General features: G+C 39.0%; 1 protein-coding gene across 1 annotated transcript; it reads right to left on the bottom strand.

The window, feature by feature from the left end:
* Nucleotides 1–74: 74 nt before the first annotated feature.
* On the bottom strand, nucleotides 75–6,579 carry LOC9266189 (ent-copalyl diphosphate synthase 2-like). Its single transcript, NM_001428221.1, has 12 exons — nucleotides 6,247–6,579; nucleotides 4,987–5,596; nucleotides 4,260–4,474; nucleotides 3,839–3,959; nucleotides 3,259–3,371; nucleotides 2,925–3,154; nucleotides 2,488–2,603; nucleotides 2,258–2,356; nucleotides 1,392–1,637; nucleotides 841–940; nucleotides 545–751; nucleotides 75–447 (listed from the first exon to the last, which is right to left on the bottom strand). Exons 1-12 carry the CDS (start codon nucleotides 6,368–6,370, stop codon nucleotides 226–228), a joined length of 2,403 nt encoding a protein of 800 aa, NP_001415150.1. The 5' UTR covers nucleotides 6,371–6,579; the 3' UTR covers nucleotides 75–225.
* Nucleotides 6,580–21,625: the final 15,046 nt, after the last annotated feature.

The raw sequence follows: 21,625 nt of genomic DNA, 5'->3' as shown, positions 1-21,625 counted from the left end.
ATATATATATATATATATATATATATATATATATATATATATATATATAGTATACTAGCTATCAGACAACTTATAACAACATGTGTATCTGGTGTACCATCAAGTGAAACAAATATCGACTAAATTCATCTCACTTTGAGAAAATTTTCGCAGTCATCACTTTACGAGCCATGCTGGTAGACACAACTCTTGTTTTTATTGCCTTTCTAGTAGTCAACCATTTTCCTAATTGACATCCTCGAACAAAACCTTGGAGATGTGCCCATCGATTGTTTCGGGCGAGCAATGAGCGACGTAGCAAAAGCTCTTCACCACGTCGAGAAATGTCTGCCTCGTCACGCTGCTGACATCGTTGCTGCTGCTCCCGTAGACACGCTGGATCAGCTCTTTCATCTCAACATCCACTTCCTGGTCTATACCCTCAACGTTGTCCATGCTTCCTCCATTCTGTTTGATCATAATTCATGTTTTTTAAAAAAAAAACCTCAAGCAGCATTTTAATTAATTTTTGTAATTCGTGATGATGAGTGATCAATGCACGTACCTGAGCAAGAATTTTGGTGGCAAGTTTGCTGCACATGGAAGAGGCGATCTGCTCAAGCCTGGCGTAGTCTGCACTGTTCTTCAGGCTCTGCTCGGCTGAACCGTGCCGTCCTGAGCAGATCTCGATTGTGCGAACTAGCAGCAATGCGGTATCCCCACCAGTTGATCCTTGGCTCTCGTTTGTCCATGACATGAGCCACTGCTTCCACTGCAGTTAACAGAACACATTGAACTGTGTTAAAATTTTCAGGGTAAATTAATTAACACACCATGTCATCAGTTTAAAGTTAATTTTACCGCTTCACGTAGGCTGTCAGAAGCATTGCCGAACGCATGGAGGTCGATGAGCTCATCAAGTGCGTACAGTAAGCTCCTCGCTGCTGAATCCTTTGATTCCCTGCACACACGCAAACGAAAATCTTACATGAATCACTGTATAGGCGAGCACAATAAGATGATATAATCGGGTTGTACAAGCTACCACCTCACATTTGTTCTTATGTTGAGGAGGGAAAAGAAGAGAGAAGAAAAATAAGCTACAAATTAATTAATTTATAGCTAGCTGCAACACAGGTTCAAATAAAAACTATGTGTGAAAGATGAGTGGATTAGATATTAATGATGCAATATATATATCTATAACTAAATATTTTATAAGTGGACTATTAGGTTGGTTATAAATGATGTTTTAATTTTTGCAGCTAATAGTTGGCTATTATTATTATTATTAAACTTGCTCCAACAATGTAATTTGATTATAAGAATAATTAATTATGTTCTTTTCTTTTTGAAGGAAGAAATCCATTGAAGAAATTAAAAAAGTATATATGAGCGGCCGAAGAGTAAACCTCCAGTCCCAGTCGTGGCTGGCGAGTCCACTGATGAGCCTCTCTGTCATGCCGTCGGCGGCGCCGTTGGCACTGTACTGTCGGAGGTGTGACGCGATGGCCTCGGCGAGGATCGCCGTGCGAGCCCATCCCAGGCGTTCCGCCGCCCGGTTGGGCTCGAAGATGTTCGCCGCGGCTAAGAAGTAGGCTCTCAGCACGCTCTGTTCGGTCACGCCGTGCGCTTGCAGATTGTTCCTGATGTACCACCTGCGCAGCATGATGCATACGCACGCTTGTGAGTAAGAAACATCTTTAGTTACACAGTAGAGTAATATCATATCAGACGGAAAGTCTATTCGTCCCTCTCTCGAGTGAACATCTCCTTGTTTTTCATGTCATCCAAAAAAGATATAATAAAAATTTAAAAGTTTTAGCAAAACGAATATTTATCACTGCACATACATGCACATAGATGTACTTCCTCCATCTCAAAATGTTACAATCTAGGATGAGATTTGGATGGATCAAATCTCATCCTATATATGTAGTAAAATTGTGAGTCAAATCCCATTATAGATTACAACATTTTAAGACAGATGTAGTAATTTCAAATTACATAAATAGGAAAATAAAAGAAAGATGAAATTGACTTTAGTAGAGCACACAATTCGTTGTCTAATTTGTCAATTTTGTTACTAATTGTATATGTTGAATGTAAGTTTATATGTTTGTGAAGTGACACATAATATATTAATTAATTACTACTACTATTTTGTCAACCGCGTTATACATAAAAACATCGTAGGTTCGTCGTATCAGACTGTTAGTTGATTAGGGAATAAATTAAGTTGTTGTGATATTGATAGTTAAGAGGAACGTGTGGTGACCTTTTCAGGCTGAGCCACTCGAGCCGGGAGAGCCTCTGGAAGTTGGTGAAGTCAGCCTTTGCCGCCTCAAGGTACAGGTCGTTGTTGACTAGGGTCATCCTGAAAGTATGCGAAGAAAAACACAACAAAGATGACAAAAACGTACGTGATGCGGCTTTAGCCTTCAGGTACTAATTTTTTTTTTAATTTTGCGTGTAGTCCTAGGTTAATTAGATCGAAGAGCTCGTCACCTGTAGAGTCCCTTGCCGATCCACGCGTCCTCGCTAGCGCCGTACTGCTCCAGATACACCCTCGTCTCGACTCGCGGCAAGCTTGCCTTCCATGGGAAATCCAGCGCGTACTCGACCTATATATGCCCCCATTTTCATTTCAGCAATCGAAGTAATAATAATAGATTATTGTCAACTTAACTGTACTAGATCGAGCTTTGTGATTACTACTACGAAAATAGATTGCTATATATGGGCATGTTCACCAAAATTTGACAATATTTCTGTTCAAAAAAATTTAGCAATACCAAATTTTCGGTAGATTTGGTAGAATTGTCAAATTTCAGTAGGATGGAACAAATATGCTGTGCCAAATTTCCCTATGCATTACTAATATTTAGTAGTAACAAATTAAATACAATTAACCATATATTTATCAATTTTGCAACAGTACGTACCTCGCTGGGCAAGCCATTGGCGATGACCCACTTGTCCATGAGGTTGCCGGTGGCTCGCCGCTCCTCGAGGAAGGCGCGGCAGTAGGCCCTGAGCTGCTCCAGGCCGTCGTCGTCGCCGGGGAAGACGATCTGCGAGGCGCGGTAGGAGTTGTACATCGCCGTCAGCGACTGGCTCGACTGCCCCGCGAAGCAGAAGTACTCCCCGTCCTTCTCGAAGTGATTGAACACCGCTACAAATATTGAGAAAAACACAGACATCCACAGAGTAATTAAGTACTCATCAAAGCAGCATGCATTGGCTTTTGGAAGAAAATGTGAGTTTTTGTTTTTTTACATGATGAGACATTGTAGCCATGCAGACGGAGGAGACGGAAAGCCATGGCCGTGTCGTCGATGTCCTTGACCGGACAGAGCCCGCCGTAGCTCATGCCATCTGGACTCAGGTGCCTTTTAGTTTCAAATGTGCACGCGTATATGTAGTTAGTCACACTTCGTCTCAAACCCGGTAAGGTCTGGTTTAGTTCGTGAAAAGATAATTTTTAGGTGTCACATCGGAGATTTGATTGGATATCGGAAGGAGTTTTCAGACACGAATGAAAAAACTAATTTCATAACTCACCTGAAAACACCACGAGACGAATTTATTAAGCCTAATTAATCCATTATTAGCGTATGTGGGTTGCATGTAGCACTTATGGCTAATCATAGACTAATTAGGCACAAAAGATTCGTCTCGCGATTTCCAAACTGTGCAGTTAGTTTTTCACTTTATCTATATTTAATGCTTCATACATATATTCAAAGATTCGATGTGATGTTTTTGGGAAAAAAAATAGGAACTAAACAAGGCCTAAAAATTAATGTGCATACATGCAACACTTCGTTTCTGAACGAGCTGTTTGTAAATTAATTACCTGTAGGCGTACTCCAAGTATTCTTCAATCTCACTCGTGAAGTACCTCGATATTCCTAGCCGCCTCAACCGATCGACCGACCATAAGCGGTCAAAGTTGTCGACAGGGTAGGTGCATGGTGCTGAAATGAAACAAATTACAGTGATTTTACGGTTTTAAAGAGGAACATTTTCAATTGTGAAATTTAGGAGTATCTAGCTAGCTCTCGGTACATCCACTACTAAAACATACAAAAATGTAGTTTAAAAGTTTTGGTACCTCTTGGTATCTCTCAAAAACCGTAAAATTTCTCAACAAATTAAATTGAAGAATAAAATAAACCTGAACGGTAAAATTCCACCCTAATAAAATCTGTTTTTCTCGTCACTTCCTGGTTTTGGTTGACTAGCTGAAAATTTAGTACTAGTCATGATTTTTATACCTCCACCGTCAAAATTGTTGATGGCTGTTTCCAGGTATTCGAGCAACTCCTTGTCACCTGTTTCGCTGAGAGCGTAAGCTGACGCAGCAGGTGAGGAATGTAAGGAGCCAGCTGGACACTTGAACTGTAGCAACCTTTCCCAGTCCAAGTTTTCCATTCCCTCTAAGCTATGGAGCAAGGTGGTCGGCCTAGCATGCAGTGCTTCTCTAGGAATCCTGCAATTAATTTCGAAGTGTCACAGCTGGTTAACTAATGGTTCCAGACATATAGATCATTAAATATTTTCATTTTTTGAGAAAGTGATACTAAGGGAGATAGTACTATATTTTCTAGTGTAAAATATTTTGTAGCTCTTAATTAGTATCTCCAGTATTAGAAGATACCAAATTTACATTAAATTTTTTAATATCTCTTGATACCTCTTAAGAATTGTAAATTTTCCCTTTTCAATTTCGTTAGTATATTTAAGAAACTTTCATTTAACTATTCATCTTATTTAAGAATTTTAGGTAAATATATATAGAGGAAATGTAAGTAATGCTTTTTTTTCTCTTTTTGACATGTAAGTAATGTTTGAAGGATCTTTATGGAACCATAAAGTCACAATAAAAATAAATAATAATTACGTAAACTTTTTATTAAGACGAGTGATCAAATATATATGTGTGTGTATATATAAGATAATAAAATCATTTATTAAAAGCCAGAGGAAGTATGTAACACGTACTTTGCGAGCTTTAATTGTCTCTTGGCATATATGTCCTGCAAGGCAGGGTCATCATAGTTGATGTCCAGGCCCAGGTTCTTGGCCTTCTCGAGGAGAACGGGGAAGGTGATCTCGAACCCGACCATCATCCACTCCTCGTCGTCCTCGCCGAGCCTCCAGAGGTTGTCCTGGATGTAGGCGAGGCCCCTCGCGCGCTGCTCCTCGTGGACGCCCCACGTCGCGAGCGCCACGACGCAGCCCAGCGTGTTGATGAGCCGGTCCTGGACGATGAACATGCCGGCGTCGCCCCACGAGCCGTCGGGCAGCTGGTTCCGGGCGATCCAGTCGATGGCCTCCGGGAACTGGGGGCTCCTCTCGCCGCCGCCGTCGAGGCGGTTGACGAGCGCGATCCACGCCGTGTCGTAGGCGGAGACGGTGGTCTCGCCGAGGCTGTTCCTGGCCGCCCTCAGCTTGGATTTGATGGACTCGATCATGTAGGGTAGCTCGCTGGTGCTTGCTGCGACGTCGTCGTCGCCGCCCTGTGGTGGTCTAGCGTGTTCATCGTCGTCGAGCTGACGACGCTCGCGCGTTTCCTGCCCCTGTAGCTGGGCCTTGCAGTGTAGCATGATACCTGAAAGATAATTAGGCATGGATATTAGACTATGTTTTGCCTTCTGAGAGGTAGCTGACCAGTAGCCAACCGAAAATAATTTAAAAGGACCGGATTTTTCAGCTTCTGATATATGGTTTACAATTTTAGATTTTACTTTATAGCTACAAATTCTTAGAATCTACTGTAAAAATAAATTATTCAAGAGAGCTAGCTGAGATTCTGGAAGGAGCTGTAGTTATCAGAAACACCCGAAACAGGACCTCCATCGATAGATTTATGAATCGTGCGATGAACGTGTGCAGTAGAACAGTTCACAGGTAAGCATGCATGTATGCACGCCCCGTTCGTTGAGGTCATCGATCGATCAGGATATGATCGAATGCACGCGCAGCATGATGAATAGTTGATACTTACTACCTCCATATTTTTTTAATGTATAACGTTGTTAACTTTTTATTCAACGTTTGACCATTCGTCTTATTTAAAAATTTATACAATTATCATTTATTTTATTTTATTATGACTCGATTCATCATTAAATGTTCTTTAAGCATGATATAAATACTTTCATATTTATATGGAAATTTTGAATAAAACGAATTGTCAAACGTTGGTCAAAAAGACAACGGCGTCATACATTAAAATACGGAGGGAGTATTAATTATTACCTGGTCGCTGGATTGGACGAGCCTGCAGCTGCAGGAAAGATTGGCGCCATGGCTCGGCAGCCGCCGGCCGGAGCAAGGTCGCGCGAGGGAGCGAAGAAGCAGCGGTGAGCACCTGCATCTGCATGATGGCTTCCGATCCGCGCGCGTGTGTCGTGCGAAACTTAACCACTGATCGAGTTAATTTGATGAACTGATCGAGTTGTAAAGTACTCGTTCGTACGTGGTAACTAATTAGCTAGCTAGCTATAGCTCGATCGATCTGGAATCCCGTGTGCTCGCAAGATGCAAGATCGATCACCGGCTCACCACCACACTGTCTCGGCGTAGTAGCTCGGACTGCCGCTGCGCTGCTCTATATATATATATATTGCGAACAACCTGCAGGCCGGGACTTGTCGATTGCTAGATCCTGTCGTCTGATGGCATGCGTACCAGTCTCTAGAAAATCTAGATCCCGTCGTCGTCTGATAGCATTGCATATAATTACAGATCCCGTCCGGGCAACGGCTACGTACGGGCGTAGGGGGAGCTTTGGTGCAGTTAGTCTAGCTCGTGATTGTGAAATTTCCATCTCGTGCGACGACTCACACGTGTGCATGTATATCACATTGGAATAATTATCTCGGACATATATATCTGCTGTGTGTTATATTAGGTTGTAAAGCTTTAATTGAAAAGATGAAGAAAGAAGAGAGGTTCGTAAAGTACGTGATACGCTCCTAACTAATAGACTGTCGGGTTGTCATCATTGCTGGGACCAAGATTCAATTCTCGCTAACACGGTGGTTATTTTATCCATCCCATAATACCAAACTACTACCTCCGTCATTTTAAATGTAGTTGTTTATTTACGTTTTACTGTCCGTCTTATTTAAAAAGTTCATAAAAAATTTTTAAAAAAATAGTCAAACATAAATTACTATTCATGTTTTATCATCTAATAACAATAAAAATACTAATTATAATTTTTTTTCAAATAAGATGGACGGTTAAATGTTGGACATGTACAGTGCAAAACTGCAGTCTTTTTAGACAGATGTAGACATGTAGTAGTATAGAAGCCATATTCAGATTTATAATACTCGGTTATGTTCAATTCTATACTAAACTACACTCTTACAAAAATAGTATTTTCAGGCGGCCAAAAACTATTTTTACCGGCGGGGGAGTAGTCCGCCTGAAAGCAATCGCCTGGCGGCCCAGTCACCCGCCTGTAAAAATCATCTCCATAAACAAAAAAAAAATCGCTGCCACCCCCACCGCGCCCCTACCCACCTCCGACCGATCTAGGGTTAGGGTTGGGGGGCACCGCCACCGACAGGAGGTGAGGAGAAGTGGGGAACTATAGGGGCACCGCCGCCGCCCTCCCTCGGGCTCTCTCTGGCCGGATCTAGGATGGAGGAGAACCGCCGCCGTCGCCACCGCCCTCCCTCGGCATCCCTCCGACCGGATCTGGAGGGAGGAGAACCGCCACCGCCGCCACCTCTCCTCCCCCCTCCCCCCTCTAGCCGGATCTGAGAGGGAGGGGAGGGGAGCTGCGCTGACTGGTCGTCGCCATCACCATCCCGGCCGGCACTTCGCCGTTGCCGCCGCGACCCCGCACCTTGCCTCGCCGTCGTCGGTTCCCCTCGCTGCTGACCCCGTGCCTCAGCTCGCCTCGCTGTCGCCGGTTCCCCCCGCCGCCAGTCGCTGAGGGAGTTGATCAGGGAGAGAGAGTTGAGGAAGAGGAGAGGTGAGGGAGAGCCGGAGAGGAGGAGAGAACTAAGGACTTAGAAAAAAAATCCCCTCATGTCAAGTCTATTTATATCCCACACTAACTTTCGCAGGCGGACCACATAATAGGTCCGCCTGCAAAAATAAAGGGTATTTTTGTAGATGGACCGCTTAAGGATTCGCGGCCAGTTTCAACCCAGTTTACATTTTTTTAGACGGCCATTTCGCTCCGATAACCATATCCACCTACGAAAAAAATACCCAACATTGGCAAAAATATCTTCTCTAGTAGAGCTATTATATTTTGTCTGTATAGAAGTCTATTCAGATTTATATATAACACTAGGTTATGTTCTATTCTATACTATAATGCTACATTTTGATACACATATATAGTACGACGTTGTAATATATCTTCAGAGTCTTGGCGCTAGGTTTGTAGCTGTACCAATATCATGCACTGTCCTAGAATGGGATGGGATCCGGATGCCTTGTTCCCTAGGAGATGTAGTGTGAGTGAAATGAGTCAAAGATCGAGCTACCTGTGCGTGAACCCATAGTGGAATCATTAACAGAATTAAGAGTTGTGCAGTGGAGTTTGTGTGGAACGAAGGGGAGCTTCCTAGCTAATACTCCCTCCATCCAAAAAAAGACAAATCCTGTGTTTTAGTGTCCAACGTTTCATTGTCCGTTTTATATGAATTTTTTTTATAATTAGTATTTTCATTGTTGTTAGATGATAAAACATGATTAATATTTTATGCGTGACTTATCTTTTTAATTTTTTTCATATTTTTTTCAAATAAGACGGACGGTCAAACGTTAGATACGGAAACCCAGGATTTATCTTTTTTTTTGGACGGAGGGAGCACGCGCGAGGAGGTAATTAAGGTCATATGTATGCGTCCTTCGCATCCCCTGACGATTCGGCATGGGGTTCGCCAAAATTAATGCTAAGCACGTTAACTTACGATGATAAATGCTGATCGAGTTAGGGACATTATTAATAACTTTCATAATAAAATAAAGAGAGAGACTAGAGGACGGGATCCTGTTAGAACGGGATACTTAAAATGACTCCTCTCCTTTCTTTCTCCTGTATAGCTGAGCTTCCACGTCTTTTCTCCTTGTCTTGCTAGGCAGATCAACATAAGGAAAGGGAGAAAGCACGTCGAGGAGGAGAAGGAATGAGAGGATAGCAAATGGCAGCAAGAGGTTCATTGGCCGGGCACGACGACGATGGCATGCGCTCCCTCCTCACACCTGGTACCTATGGGTGTTCTGGCTGGTACCTGGTACCTTGAATACAGGTTGGTATCTAGGTATCAGACCTTGGTACCTGGGTACCAGGCCTGATACTTGTGGGTATCAGCCATGATATCTCCCTCCTTACACCTGGTACTACCTCCGTCCCAAAATGAAGTGCAGCCGTGGATATCCGTACCCAACGTTTGACCATCTGTCTTATTTAAAAAATTTGTGAAAAATTTAAAAATAATTAATCAGACATAAAGTACTATTCATGTTTTATCATCTAATAGCAATAAAAATACTAATCATAAAAAATTTTCAAATAAGACGAACGGTCAAACGTTGAACGTGAATAGTATAAAACTACACTTATTTTGGGACGGAGGGAGTACCTATGAGTGTTCTGGCTGGTACCTGATACCTTGGGTACCAGCTGGTACCTAGGTATCAGACCTTGGTACCTGGGTACCAGGGCTGATACTTGTGGGTATCAGCCATGTTTTCCTAAGGCACCAGGCATGATACTTGGTATCAGCCGTGATACCTCCTGATACCAGTCAAGAATGACTTACTTCCATGGTGGCCACCTCGTCTCCAATGTCGTTGTCGCTCCCTTCTCCTCCTCCTCCTCCGCCACCACCCCCATAATCAGACGCTTCTCCAGGGCACCCACGAGACTACCACAACCACCTCTGCCTCCCCCACCTTCGCCGGGAGAGACCCTCATGACCGGGGGCCATTGGCGGCGACACCGGTGAGGAGAAGGAGTAGAGGCGGTGCGTGCAGTGGCGGGGCCATGCGGAGTAGGAGGCGGAGCCGCCGGGGCCCTACCCCGACCCCGACGAGGAGTAGGGAGGGAGGTGGAAGATGGAGAGAAAGAATCGGAGAGAAAGGAGGAGGAGAAACGGATCTGGTGGAGAAGAAACGGATTTGGGGTTTGGGATTATTCGTTACAAGTATCCCGTCCCCACGGGATTCCGTCCACTAGTTTTTCTCTAAAATAAAAACTAAAAGATGAGTTATAGGTTTTATAATGAGTTGTAAGTTTCGATAGAATTGAAACTTTTGAAAATTTGAGTTCAAGTTTTCAAATTTTGAGTTAAAATTAGTTTCAAATTTTGGGTAGAAATTAAATTTCATATTTTAAGTTGAGAGTTTTAAAATTTAGGTTGAAAGTTTTAATTTTGCAGTAAGTTTTAAATTTTTAATTAGAACTTTTGAATGTTTTAATTTTACAGTTGAATTTTTAAATTTGACTTGAAATATATTTTCTAAAAAAACTACCGTGTTGCTTAGATCATTTGTTTGAACTTATTTGTTAAGTTTATTTATCAAAATATCTAATTTATTCTTATAGATAATTCACAACAACAATATGCTTAATAATCTATTTTAAACTGAGTCTAGACCTAGACTATGAATAATGTTTTTCCCAAGTGACACCTCTGAAAATAGAATGATGCGCGTACATATTATACTTGTTGTCATGCATGGTCCAAATCAATAAAGACAAGACCATAAGATTTTTCCGCAGACAAACTTTGACTCAGATAATACCTTTAAAAAGAAAATGAAACATCACGCATTATCATGTACAACTAGTTAAGACTAAACCTAGTGATTTAGCCGTAGAGTAAAGAAACCGGTATCACGAGTATCACCTAATTATCAAAGTCCTCATTGTCGTTTCTACCGGGGGTGTGCTAATGGGCGGGTGACCGCTCCGGGCGATCACCCCCCAACCCCCCTATATGCTAGTCTCTCTCTTCCTCTTCCCCTTCTTCTCTTCCTACTACACCATAAATTTAAAAATAAATAAAAAAACAAAGTTGTAAAAATTTATGTATAGAAAATACTATATATGAAAAATATTTGAATTCAACTTCAAATTTAAAACGGGTATATTTGAATTCAAATTCAAATTTGGATCAGGTATGTAAACTTTTGACTTATAAACTTTGGGTCTATATAAACTTTAGGTATATAAACTTTATATGTATAGAAATACTATATATAAAAAATATTTAAATTCAAATTCAAATTTGAATCGGATATATAAACTTTTGACTTATAAACTTTGGGTCTCTAAACTTTAGGTGAATAAACTTTATATGTGTAAACTTGAGATGTACAAACTTTAGATGCATAAATTTACTAAAATAGTAAAGTAATGCGGTGCCAAAAAAGGAAACCACGTAGAGGAGGGGGGAATCACGTCCTGATCGCCCCGGGCGATCACTCGCGTGGTAGGACTTTCGGTTTCTACCTCCACCCCCTCCCGGTCTTAGGGGTTGTTTGGATAGGGGGACTAATTTTTAGTCACTGTCACATAATTAGAAATATTAAATGTAGATTAATGATAAAACCCATTCCATAACTCTGGACTAATTCGCGAGACGAATCTATTGAGTCTAATTAATCCATAATTAACCTATGTGATGCTACAATAAACATGTGCTAATTATAGATTAATTAGGCTTAAAAAGTATCTCGCGAATTAGCTCTCATTTATGCAATTAGTTTTGTAATTATTCTATATTTAATACTCTAAACTAATATCCAATCCGATGTGACATGGATTAAAACACCACCTTAGCCCGATGTCCACGACTATGTAATTCTATAGGCCCAACAACAATTAGGCCAATCAATCAAAATCTGGAAAAAAGAAAACCATTGATTGATGTCGTCGTGCAGAGTACGTACTTTTGTGAGTTTACGTCTGTAGACTGTAATTATCGTTGACAGGGTAGAAAAAACTAATCACATGTTAGAATTACATCTGTAGGTACTGTAATAATAGTTGTCTAAGTCTTCCTTCAAGAAAAAGTTGCCTGGTGCCTAACATATACCCAAAAAACCCTAGAAAACATACGAGAAAGTGTCCCATCTAGGCATCTAGCTTAGTGGCAGCACGCATGGAAAATAACGCATTAATTCACATGGAAAAGAACAAGACTTAGCTTGATATATCCTGGTAACTAACGGATATTCCCTCTTGTAAAAGCATTTGACATTTGATTTTTCATATTAATCGAGCTATACCTTTTATCATAATTTTATACTAAAATTAATTTATAAAATCTAATAAGTTTTTTATAAGATTATAAAACTACTTTCAACACAAATCTACAATTAAACACCATCTCTATATTTTCAAACTAACTATTTCAAAATCCATTGATGAGTTGGACTATATATATACAAAATATCAAGTATTTATTTATTTTGAGTAATTTTATGTTCCGCGAGGAGTATCTTATTAATATTGGATACATATTATTAACTCATATACTCATATTAAGATCGATGCCCTTAATTTTATACTAATAATTTTGGCACTTCCTAATAATCGTGAAATTCTTCATTTGTGGAAATGGTGGAGTATAAGCTACTCGATCCCTCCGTCCCAAAAACATGTGCCTTTAGCATTTAAATTTTATTCCAAAAAAGTGTTGCCTTTAATATTTAAATTTTCTCCAAAATAACTTACCTTCTCATCTAAATCCATCATATTATATAATTTCACATTTAATTTTCTTCAAACACTCTATCATCTCAATCAATCAAAACTACTCTCCATTTATTTTCACCTACTGCCTTAATCCCTATGAAAAAAAAGTTTTAAAGGTAGCTATATTTTATGAGACAGATGGAGTAGTTAAGACGACAAACGGGGTTTAGTAATTAGGGCATGTACAATGGTGTCAAATAACAGGCTCTCTTCATTGTTATGCAAGTAAATTTGATGACGTTAAAGAAAAAGAGGGAAGGAATAAGAAACATCGTTGCTACGCATGACAACGGCTCAGAGTCGACGATCTTAGCATTTATTAATGGAAAAATTATTGTATGAGGGTGGAGAAAAGGAAAGAAGTATAATAAAAAATTATTTAGTGCATTAATGGTTTAGAAATCTTATTGTCTCTACTATTGTAGGATGATAGTCTCTAATGACATTAATTAGTGTAGAGAGCTCATATTAGGGCATGTTCAATGGTAGAGACGAGTATGGTCTCTTAAACAATAAATATTATTTAGAGACCGTATCTTTACAATAGTTGAGACGACAAAGGCTCTAATCATTAACTTAAAAAATATTCCTTTTGTTAATATTCTTTCCATTTTTTTACCTTCATGCAACCATATTTCCATATTATAGTGACTAAGAGTCATTGTTAAGACGTTGTTATGCATAACAACGATGTTTTGTCTCTCCTCTTTTTCTTTCTTTCATGTCAACCAGCATTCCTAATTAGCAATGCAAAATATTCGGATGGTTGCTTGATCAAGGAAAAATCAACACAGCTGACAGCAGCGGTCATCTTAGGTTGCCATTACTACTGGCGCATTTGCATAATCTGCGGACCAAGAAATTTATTGAACACCGCACTTCTATAGGCATAGTACGTGTAAGTAATTAAGATGCTGATCACTAATATAGAAAAGAAAAACAGAACTCATTTACCAGGAGGAAGCTATGGAGGGATAATCGGACGCCTCCCGCTACTGTCCCCATTTTCTAACCATGTCACAGGGATATTGCGAAGTAGGAAGGACTAAGGTAATGTTTGGCAAATGGCAAAGGAAAATGATTTCCCACCCATCTTTAAATCCTAACCATTCATTCTTCCTCTTCCATTTAATACTAATTATTCATTCATTTACTAATCCCAATCCAACCCCCCATTTCCCATTATCCAAACACACCCTAAGAGGAAGAAAGTGAAAGCAAAAGAAAATGAAAAGGAGATGGCATACGAGCTATCTGTCACGACGAGTCTCCTATACAGTACTACCTGCTCCCGCAGGTTACTGCATGTGAATCCATTTGGTGTACGACCCACATATCAGTCACTTAATGTTAGAGGATAGTACTGCAGAGAATCTATTTCTATATTGTCCTTATTTACCACAGAGAAAAAAATTTATCATGTTTCAAGAGCTGAGGGAGGAAATTGCTTAATATCGTAGCTGAGTACAACCTCAGGGTAAATTGAATTTTTCTTAATTAAGAGGATATTTTTTAATAAAAAATAGAAATGTTTGTGATTGACTCAATATGCACATGGCAGTGCTACTAATGCAGAAGGAGCGAGGAAGGCATCAGTCTAGTTTGTAACCAAACATTTGCAGGGAGGTGGCCCTACGGAAAGCAAGAATATTTTACTGCCTCCTTCAGTCATAGTAAATATTTGAGATTTAGGATAAAATTCAGTCAAAATTTTAAAGCTCTAACCACCAATTTTACATTAAAATAATTTTATCAAATATAATATTATATATGGTTGTAATTTTAAGGCAAAACTATACATAATTGCTTTTTACAAACTAAGCATCATAAAACATTATTTATAGCCGAATTAATTTTTGAAAGGTCGACCAAATCTAATTCTAAACGCTAAATATTTATGAGCAGAGATTATTTATTTGTGAGGGAATCAAACTAAATATTCCTATAGGTGTCCTGGGTCTAACAGTGTGAAAAGAGTAGGGGATATAGAGAGAGAGAGAGAGGAGAGAAATTCATTTTGGCCTCTTAGGTGACTGATGAACACGCGCTTGAATTAAGAGGGACTTGCATCAATCTTGAATGGAAGCTCGTCGCACATCAAATGGGCAGGGCAAAGCACACAACGACATAAGTTCTCCGTCCTTTTCCAGGTATATGTCTTTTGTCAATATCTTGGCGTGCATGTATGCAAAATCAGATATCTCGATCTATCTCTCAATGTTAGGTGGATTGTGTATTAAATGAGTGAAACATGCCTGAATAGGAAGTTCCTCCATGACTAAAGTGTCCACACTGAGAGATTATTCCACGAATTTTTAGCAACGATCGAATCATATAGGTCATAAATAAGTCGATGGTCATCACTGATGTGCTTGACCAATATTACATGTGTCGGGACCTTCACTGGTGTAGAAATTTTTATTGCTGCTGATTGGGAACCCAGTTTTTTAGCCGAAACCAATTTGAAGTACATATTTGGGGTTTGCAGTAGTGTTTGATACTCCCTCCGATCCGTTTTAAGTTATAATACGTTTTGACTTGTTGGTTAAAGTCAAACTACTTTAAGTCTGACTAAATTTATAGATAAATATAATAATATTTATAATACTAAATTAATTTAATTAAATCAATAATTGAATATATTTTCATAATAAATTTGTCTTATATTGACAATGTTATTATTTTCTTCTACAAACTTAGTTAAAGTTAAAGCAGTTTGACTTTGACCAAAGTCAAAACGTTTTATAACCTGAAACGGAAGTAGTAGTTTAATTATCTGTGATTGGTTTTTTTCCCCTCGTGTAATGTCTTTTTCAATGGTATCAAAGATAGTCTTGTATTTTCATCTATAGGGTCCCAACCAAGGTCGTGATTAAAGCACAAATCCACCCAAATTAATTTTGGTTTGACTTGATTTTATATGCCAAAATAATCCAAGATTTTTTTAGGCCTCTATACGCACTACGCCGGACCAGGTCATCTCTGACGGGGCCAAACCCTCACCTTTGACGGGTTTGGTCTTGGTCAGTGATTAGTGGTCACTGATGACAAAATCACCTGTGACGGATGAAACACCCGTCACAGATAACCCATCTCTGACCGGTATATAAGTCATCTCTGACGGGTTAAAACTTGTCACCCGTCACAGATGAGTCATCAGTGACGTGTCGTAACTACCTGACCGTCACTGATGACTCATCTCTGACGGGTTGTAACTTACGACCCGTCACTGATGACAAAGCAAGAAATACAATTTTTGAATTTTAAACGCAACAAAAAACCTCAAAAAAATATTTTGAATTTTACTAGCCATCATATACATGGTTACACATCACTACCTACAAATTCACAATTTTTCACGCAATATAACTTGTATGCTACAAGTGAGATTCGAACTCAAGACCTCAACCTCCATATAGAGCTCCCTTACCAACTCACCTACTCAACACATATTGACTACTAACCCAATGTTATTATTTTGTCTATGCTTGTCTGAATCATTTAACATATATTTAACACCCTAAATGACTTCAAATGAAAATATTATCAACTAAATAGTTATAGATCTCATCGTGTTTTATAACTTTTACGTAGAAAATATCTTCATCCGATGTTGTTTGAAGAATTCAAAATTTCATTTTTCAAAATATATCTCACTTTATAACATGTAAATTTTGTGAAATGAAAATATTTTCAATTATAATGTTGTAGATCTGATTGAGTTCTATGACTTTGATACGGGGCATGTATCCATCCATGTCATTTGAAAAAAAACTCAAAATTTTGTTTTTAAAAGTTAGATCTGATCACTTGTAATGCATCTTCGGGGATGTAAACGATCTCTAATAGAAATGTTGTTAGTTATAAAGTTGTGGATATCATTGAGAGCTACAACTTTTATATAGGACATGTTTCAATCCGAGGTTTTTTACAAAATTTAAAAATTTGAATTTTCACTCATCACTGACGGGTCATAACTACCACCCGTCAGAGATAACGTTATCTGTGACGTGTGTTAGTTAAAGACCCGTCAGAGATGAGTGGTCTCTTTTGTGATGGTTCATAATACTACACCCGTCACAGATGACATGTCATTTATGACGAGCCATGGTTGTGACCCGTCACAGACGATCTGTGACGGGTTACAAGTGCAAGCCGTCACAGATGACTTCACATCTGTGACGGGTCCTCCCTGGTAGCCATATATTGAAGAGGATATTTTTTCGGCCCGTCAGAGATGACTCATCTTTGACGAGTTGCGTTGGCCCGTCACAGATGACCCGTCACTGAAGCCCGGATCTGTAGTAGTGACGTTTTTTAACAACTTACAAATCACAAGATTTTTTGCACAAAATACGCACATGAACATATAGAATTCAAGCCTACCTGTCTCTCACGCGCAGGCTGCTTACTATCTCGCGTACAAAGTACGTAGTAGTTGTTATTGTTTATACTACACTCCATTATTAGAGTATTAGAGTATACTACACTCTATTAGCGTATTAGAGTATATGGTAGTTAGAAATCTATTAGGATAGAGTATTAGACTATATGGTAGTTAGAAATGTATTAGGATATGATTGATTTGTATCCTAGCTTTCCTTATCTCTATCCGATGTATATACCAACCCCCGAGGCTTAATACAACATGTATCAATATTCACAGCATTTATCTCTGTCTATACTATTCAGCATTTATCTCTGTCTATACTATTCAACATGATATCAAAGCGAGCGATCTAGTGCCGCTCGAAAGCTTCCGCCGCTACTGCCCTCGGAAAATTTCAATATGGCAAAGTTTCTTAATTTTTTATATTAATGTAGTTGCGTATGTGCCATTTCTATAATTAAAATACACATTTAAAGATTGGGCCTACATATTTTGATATTTATAAAGTATAATATATATATTTTTATAAACGTATGTGCTGTACATGTTTTGTAAAACAAAAACTCCGGTGCTCTCTATTATACTATAAGTAGAAAAGATCTGTACGTTCATTATTAAGAATAAATTAGTAATTTATTAATATAATAATAAGGGTAACTTAGCCATTTTCCTTTTTTCACCTCATGGGTCGGCAGGTCGATGCCATCAGGCCTGTGGCTAGCTCGGCGCATCGTCCATATCGATTCCATCGAGAAATTAAATTGGATCGCAAGTTATGGCGGCGGCGAGTGGCAAGTCCTCCGCCCGACGGCACGTGTTGATCCCGCCGGCGACGACACACTCCGGCGTGCCCCTTTCTTCTCCTCCAACCATCCCCGGTAACCCACCATCTGCGCCGATTTTGAACGCATGAGCATCGATATAGCGACCTCCGATCCGTTCCAGGCAGCGGCGGCAGTGCGTGGGCTACTAAGGTTAGTGAGTGCAAATGATAAGTATACCTCTCCGCAAATATTTTTTTCTAGACAAATAATATCCCTTGACGATTCATACTACCGTTAACTGAGATGGTAGTAGAAATAGATCTGAATCCTTCGATCAAATGAGACTAATGGTTCATATTGCTTTCTACTACCACTTGATCGAGAGCACCGGAGTGGGACTCTTATAAAAAATATGCATGCATACATTTAATTATAGGGGGTAAACTTATGCACATTTATATACAATCATACACTTATACCCTAAGACGAGTATTTGTAAAATCCTTTCAAGTTTAATTGACTTTATAGAATCAGCATGCATTTCACGAAAGAAATGAACCGAGGTCCTACAATGCATTAATTTCGGGGTGACCGCCGGCCGGCGCTCGAGTCGCAACATGTGCTGCGTTGGGTTCTTCGATCGGCTGTCACGACTGCCCGTACCATTTCGGGCCGTCTAGACACTCGTGGAGCCTCTTTCAAGCGGCTGTCGATGAAAAAAGACAAGCAAATTAAATTAACGCAGAAGCACAGGATCAACCACGCGTGCAGAAAGTTGAGAACATGTGACATGTACTATACGACGTCCGGTCTATATATGTCACTTAATTAATTAGATGTCGCTAGCTCCTTGTTAATTTAATTAATGGTCAATAGGAAAATGAAGGACGCAATTTGCAAATCAATTAACAGAATTAACAATTTGCCCAATCGCCCATCGATGATCGATGGCAAAAGCATGGAGCAAAGCGCCATGCCTATCAGCGGCTAAAAGAACACCGTCTGCTTTGGTTGTTCGTTTGTGCCGTTAATATATAAGTCGTGGAAAAATGAACAAAGCGATAATATATACTAATTTATAAGTAGAACCTTTTTATTTATATTATTTGTGATTTAAAAGCTAATGTTGAAAAATAGATTACAACTAAAAACTGAAAAAGTATTTAAGTTCTAAAATTTAAACGACTTGGCTGTGGTTGATAAGCTAGCTAAGACGATCTTATGATACAGGTCAATTAACTCTACCATGTGGTGTACGTCTCTGATGTTTGCCTACTCTTCCTCCCCACACCAAGGAACATTCACCGAAGATATATATCATGTCTCTTTCATCTCATGTGTTTGTCCATTTATTCTACTACAGTTATTCTTTCCTGTCCTTTTCGTAGGATCTTTTACTAACCGGTCATAGCGAAACTTATGGAAGACTGGAAGTACATGAAAAGAATATATTTAATTTCTAAATAATATTCTAAAAATGGTAGTACCAAAAAAATATGAAACCCAAACATTAAAAAATAAAGCACGACTATTTGAACCAATAAAGCCGGAAACAAGGCGGTATGTCAATAAACATTTAAGCTGGAACCAATAAACATTAAACTGTGACACCACATGCTTATGCACTGTTATGCATTTGACATAGACAACAAATTACACCACTGTTCAAGTCAGGATTTTCATATGAAGGGGGACTAACCTGTGAGTATTGATTGTTGATTGACAATGTGTTAGCAAACCAAAACAGCGATCTCAACACCAACTCAATTGACAATCCAGTAGTATAAGTAGCAGCAAAGTCTAATACACATGGGAGAATTGGATGGGGGAACAACTAGGGAGATACAATTGGTGGATGATGCCAGAAGCTTCTAGAACAAATAGGGGAAGAAGGAAGGTAGGGAGAGATCGACAAGGGAGCCACCGGCCACCCAGGTCACCACCGCCACCAAGAGCTTTCGCTCGCCAATTGATATGTTCGTTCTTAAAGTTCTCATGTTGCTACCTTTTGTATTCTTCATATACGTTGCTTGTTTGGGCCTTGGTATGGATCAGCAATGAGTTGGCCCATGTAGAGAAAGTATTATAGCAACAATTAGTACCAGAAAAACTAGCTAGCGCGCACCGCCAGCGCGCGCTTCGACGAATTAATTTATAACTAACTAGTTAGTTAAGGATAACGACAGAATTAAGACAAGATTTTTTTTTTGGAGATTTTTTTACTAATAAATTGAAAACTTTCAAGCTAGATTTTAAAACTTTCGACTTAAGATTTAAACTTTGAAGTCAATTTTAAAAACTTTTAAACTCAGATTTTGAAAATTTTTGACTCGAAATTTGAATTTGTAAGACAAATTTTGTAAACTTTCAACTCAGGTTTAAAAATTTTCAACCCAAAGATTTGAAAGTACGTGTGTTGAAGATTAAAAAAATAATAAATAACGCCAAAAAGTAACACGCCAAAGAAAAAAGAGAAAATCGAAAAAAAAGAAACAACGCCGGAGGTGACAACTGGCACTCGCGCGATGTCCATTGCTGGCTCACGCACGCCAGTTAGCAATCTTTCAAACAGTACACCAAAAATCTAAGCCTACCAAGGATCGAGCGATAAGGCTATAAGATACTAGCAGTACCATATGTCTCGTAATCCTTAAACATTTGGTAGGTAAGATCCAATTACTTCATACTGCAATTGAATTTAAACAGTCTATTATCCTAGATAAAAATATTTAAATTTGGATAGTCGTTTTAGTATGATGGTATGGTATGGTCTATTTTCTATTAAATAGACAAAATATATTTATAACATCAATGGTAATAGAAACACGGATATAATTGTTCATAGAAATAGGTGCTTCGCCTGTTCGTAGGTGGGCTGGAGCTCAATCGCCTTGTTTCCGGCGACGGCGCCTAGGTGCCGTTGTGGGTAGCATTTCCGTCGGCTCCGTATTTCTAGTAATATGAAATCTTGAACAGAATTTTACCATTAATCATGTATTGCATACGGAATTTTTAGATAATAAAATTTATTTTGGCCTTTACTTTCAAGAAACTACAACCATCAATCTCTATCTCTACTATTATAAAAATTAAAGATATTTTTGCCAGTATTTTGGTATGTCATCTGTATGAGTCGGTTTTTAAGTTTGTTTACTTTTAGAAATACATATTCGTATTTGAGTCGGTTTTTAAGATCATTCACTTTTAGTAATACAGAAAGAATCACATAAGAAATCTGTTTAAAAAAACTCGCATGCTAACTTGAGACGATCGGACTCCAAACTATAGCTCATGATTTTCTAAAAATATATATATCCAAGTGAACTGCCACAATAAATTTCATCTTAACTAAACTATATAATAATAATAAGATTAAAATAGACTTCACCTGTTGTAACGTACGGGTATTTTTTCTAGTTATTATAGATGTTGCAAATCGAAAATTGGGACTTACGAAAATCACAACTTAATCCTCGTAAAGCAAACACAACCATAATATTTAGAAGCAAAGCATCTCCTTAATTAATTTCCATTGCTCGTAAGACAAGGAACAAATTGTTGGGTCATCCGCAAAGGTGGGTCTCTTTCCTAACTCTGCTTGGCAAGCCGTGCCGCCAGCAAATGCTAAGCGTACAGCATAGGGGAAAAATGAAACCGGTCCGACGGTTGAACCCGAAAGAAAGAACCAACATAGTGGAAAAAACCAAATCAGCCCGACGGTTGACCCAATGGACTGCTTTAGATGGG

Source organism: Oryza sativa, chromosome 2 (genome assembly GCF_034140825.1).
Source record: "Oryza sativa Japonica Group chromosome 2, ASM3414082v1".
Classification (NCBI taxonomy): Eukaryota; Viridiplantae; Streptophyta; class Magnoliopsida; order Poales; family Poaceae; genus Oryza; species Oryza sativa.
Note: the sequence above shows the minus strand (reverse complement) of the source record. Positions and strands in the feature narration are given on the sequence as shown.

Bases quoted from the DNA above. Each gene is read 5' to 3' on its own strand.
- LOC9266189 (NM_001428221.1), bottom strand. From the start codon at position 6,370: ATGCAGATGCAGGTGCTCACCGCTGCTTCTTCGCTCCCTCGCGCGACC. The intron at 1,638-2,257 runs GTCACCACACGT...CATGCTGCGCAG, and splicing joins GAGTGGCTCAGCCTGAAAAG to GTGGTACATCAGGAACAATC. The intron at 941-1,391 runs GTTTACTCTTCG...GCGTGTGTGCAG, and splicing joins AGCCACGACTGGGACTGGAG to GGAATCAAAGGATTCAGCAG.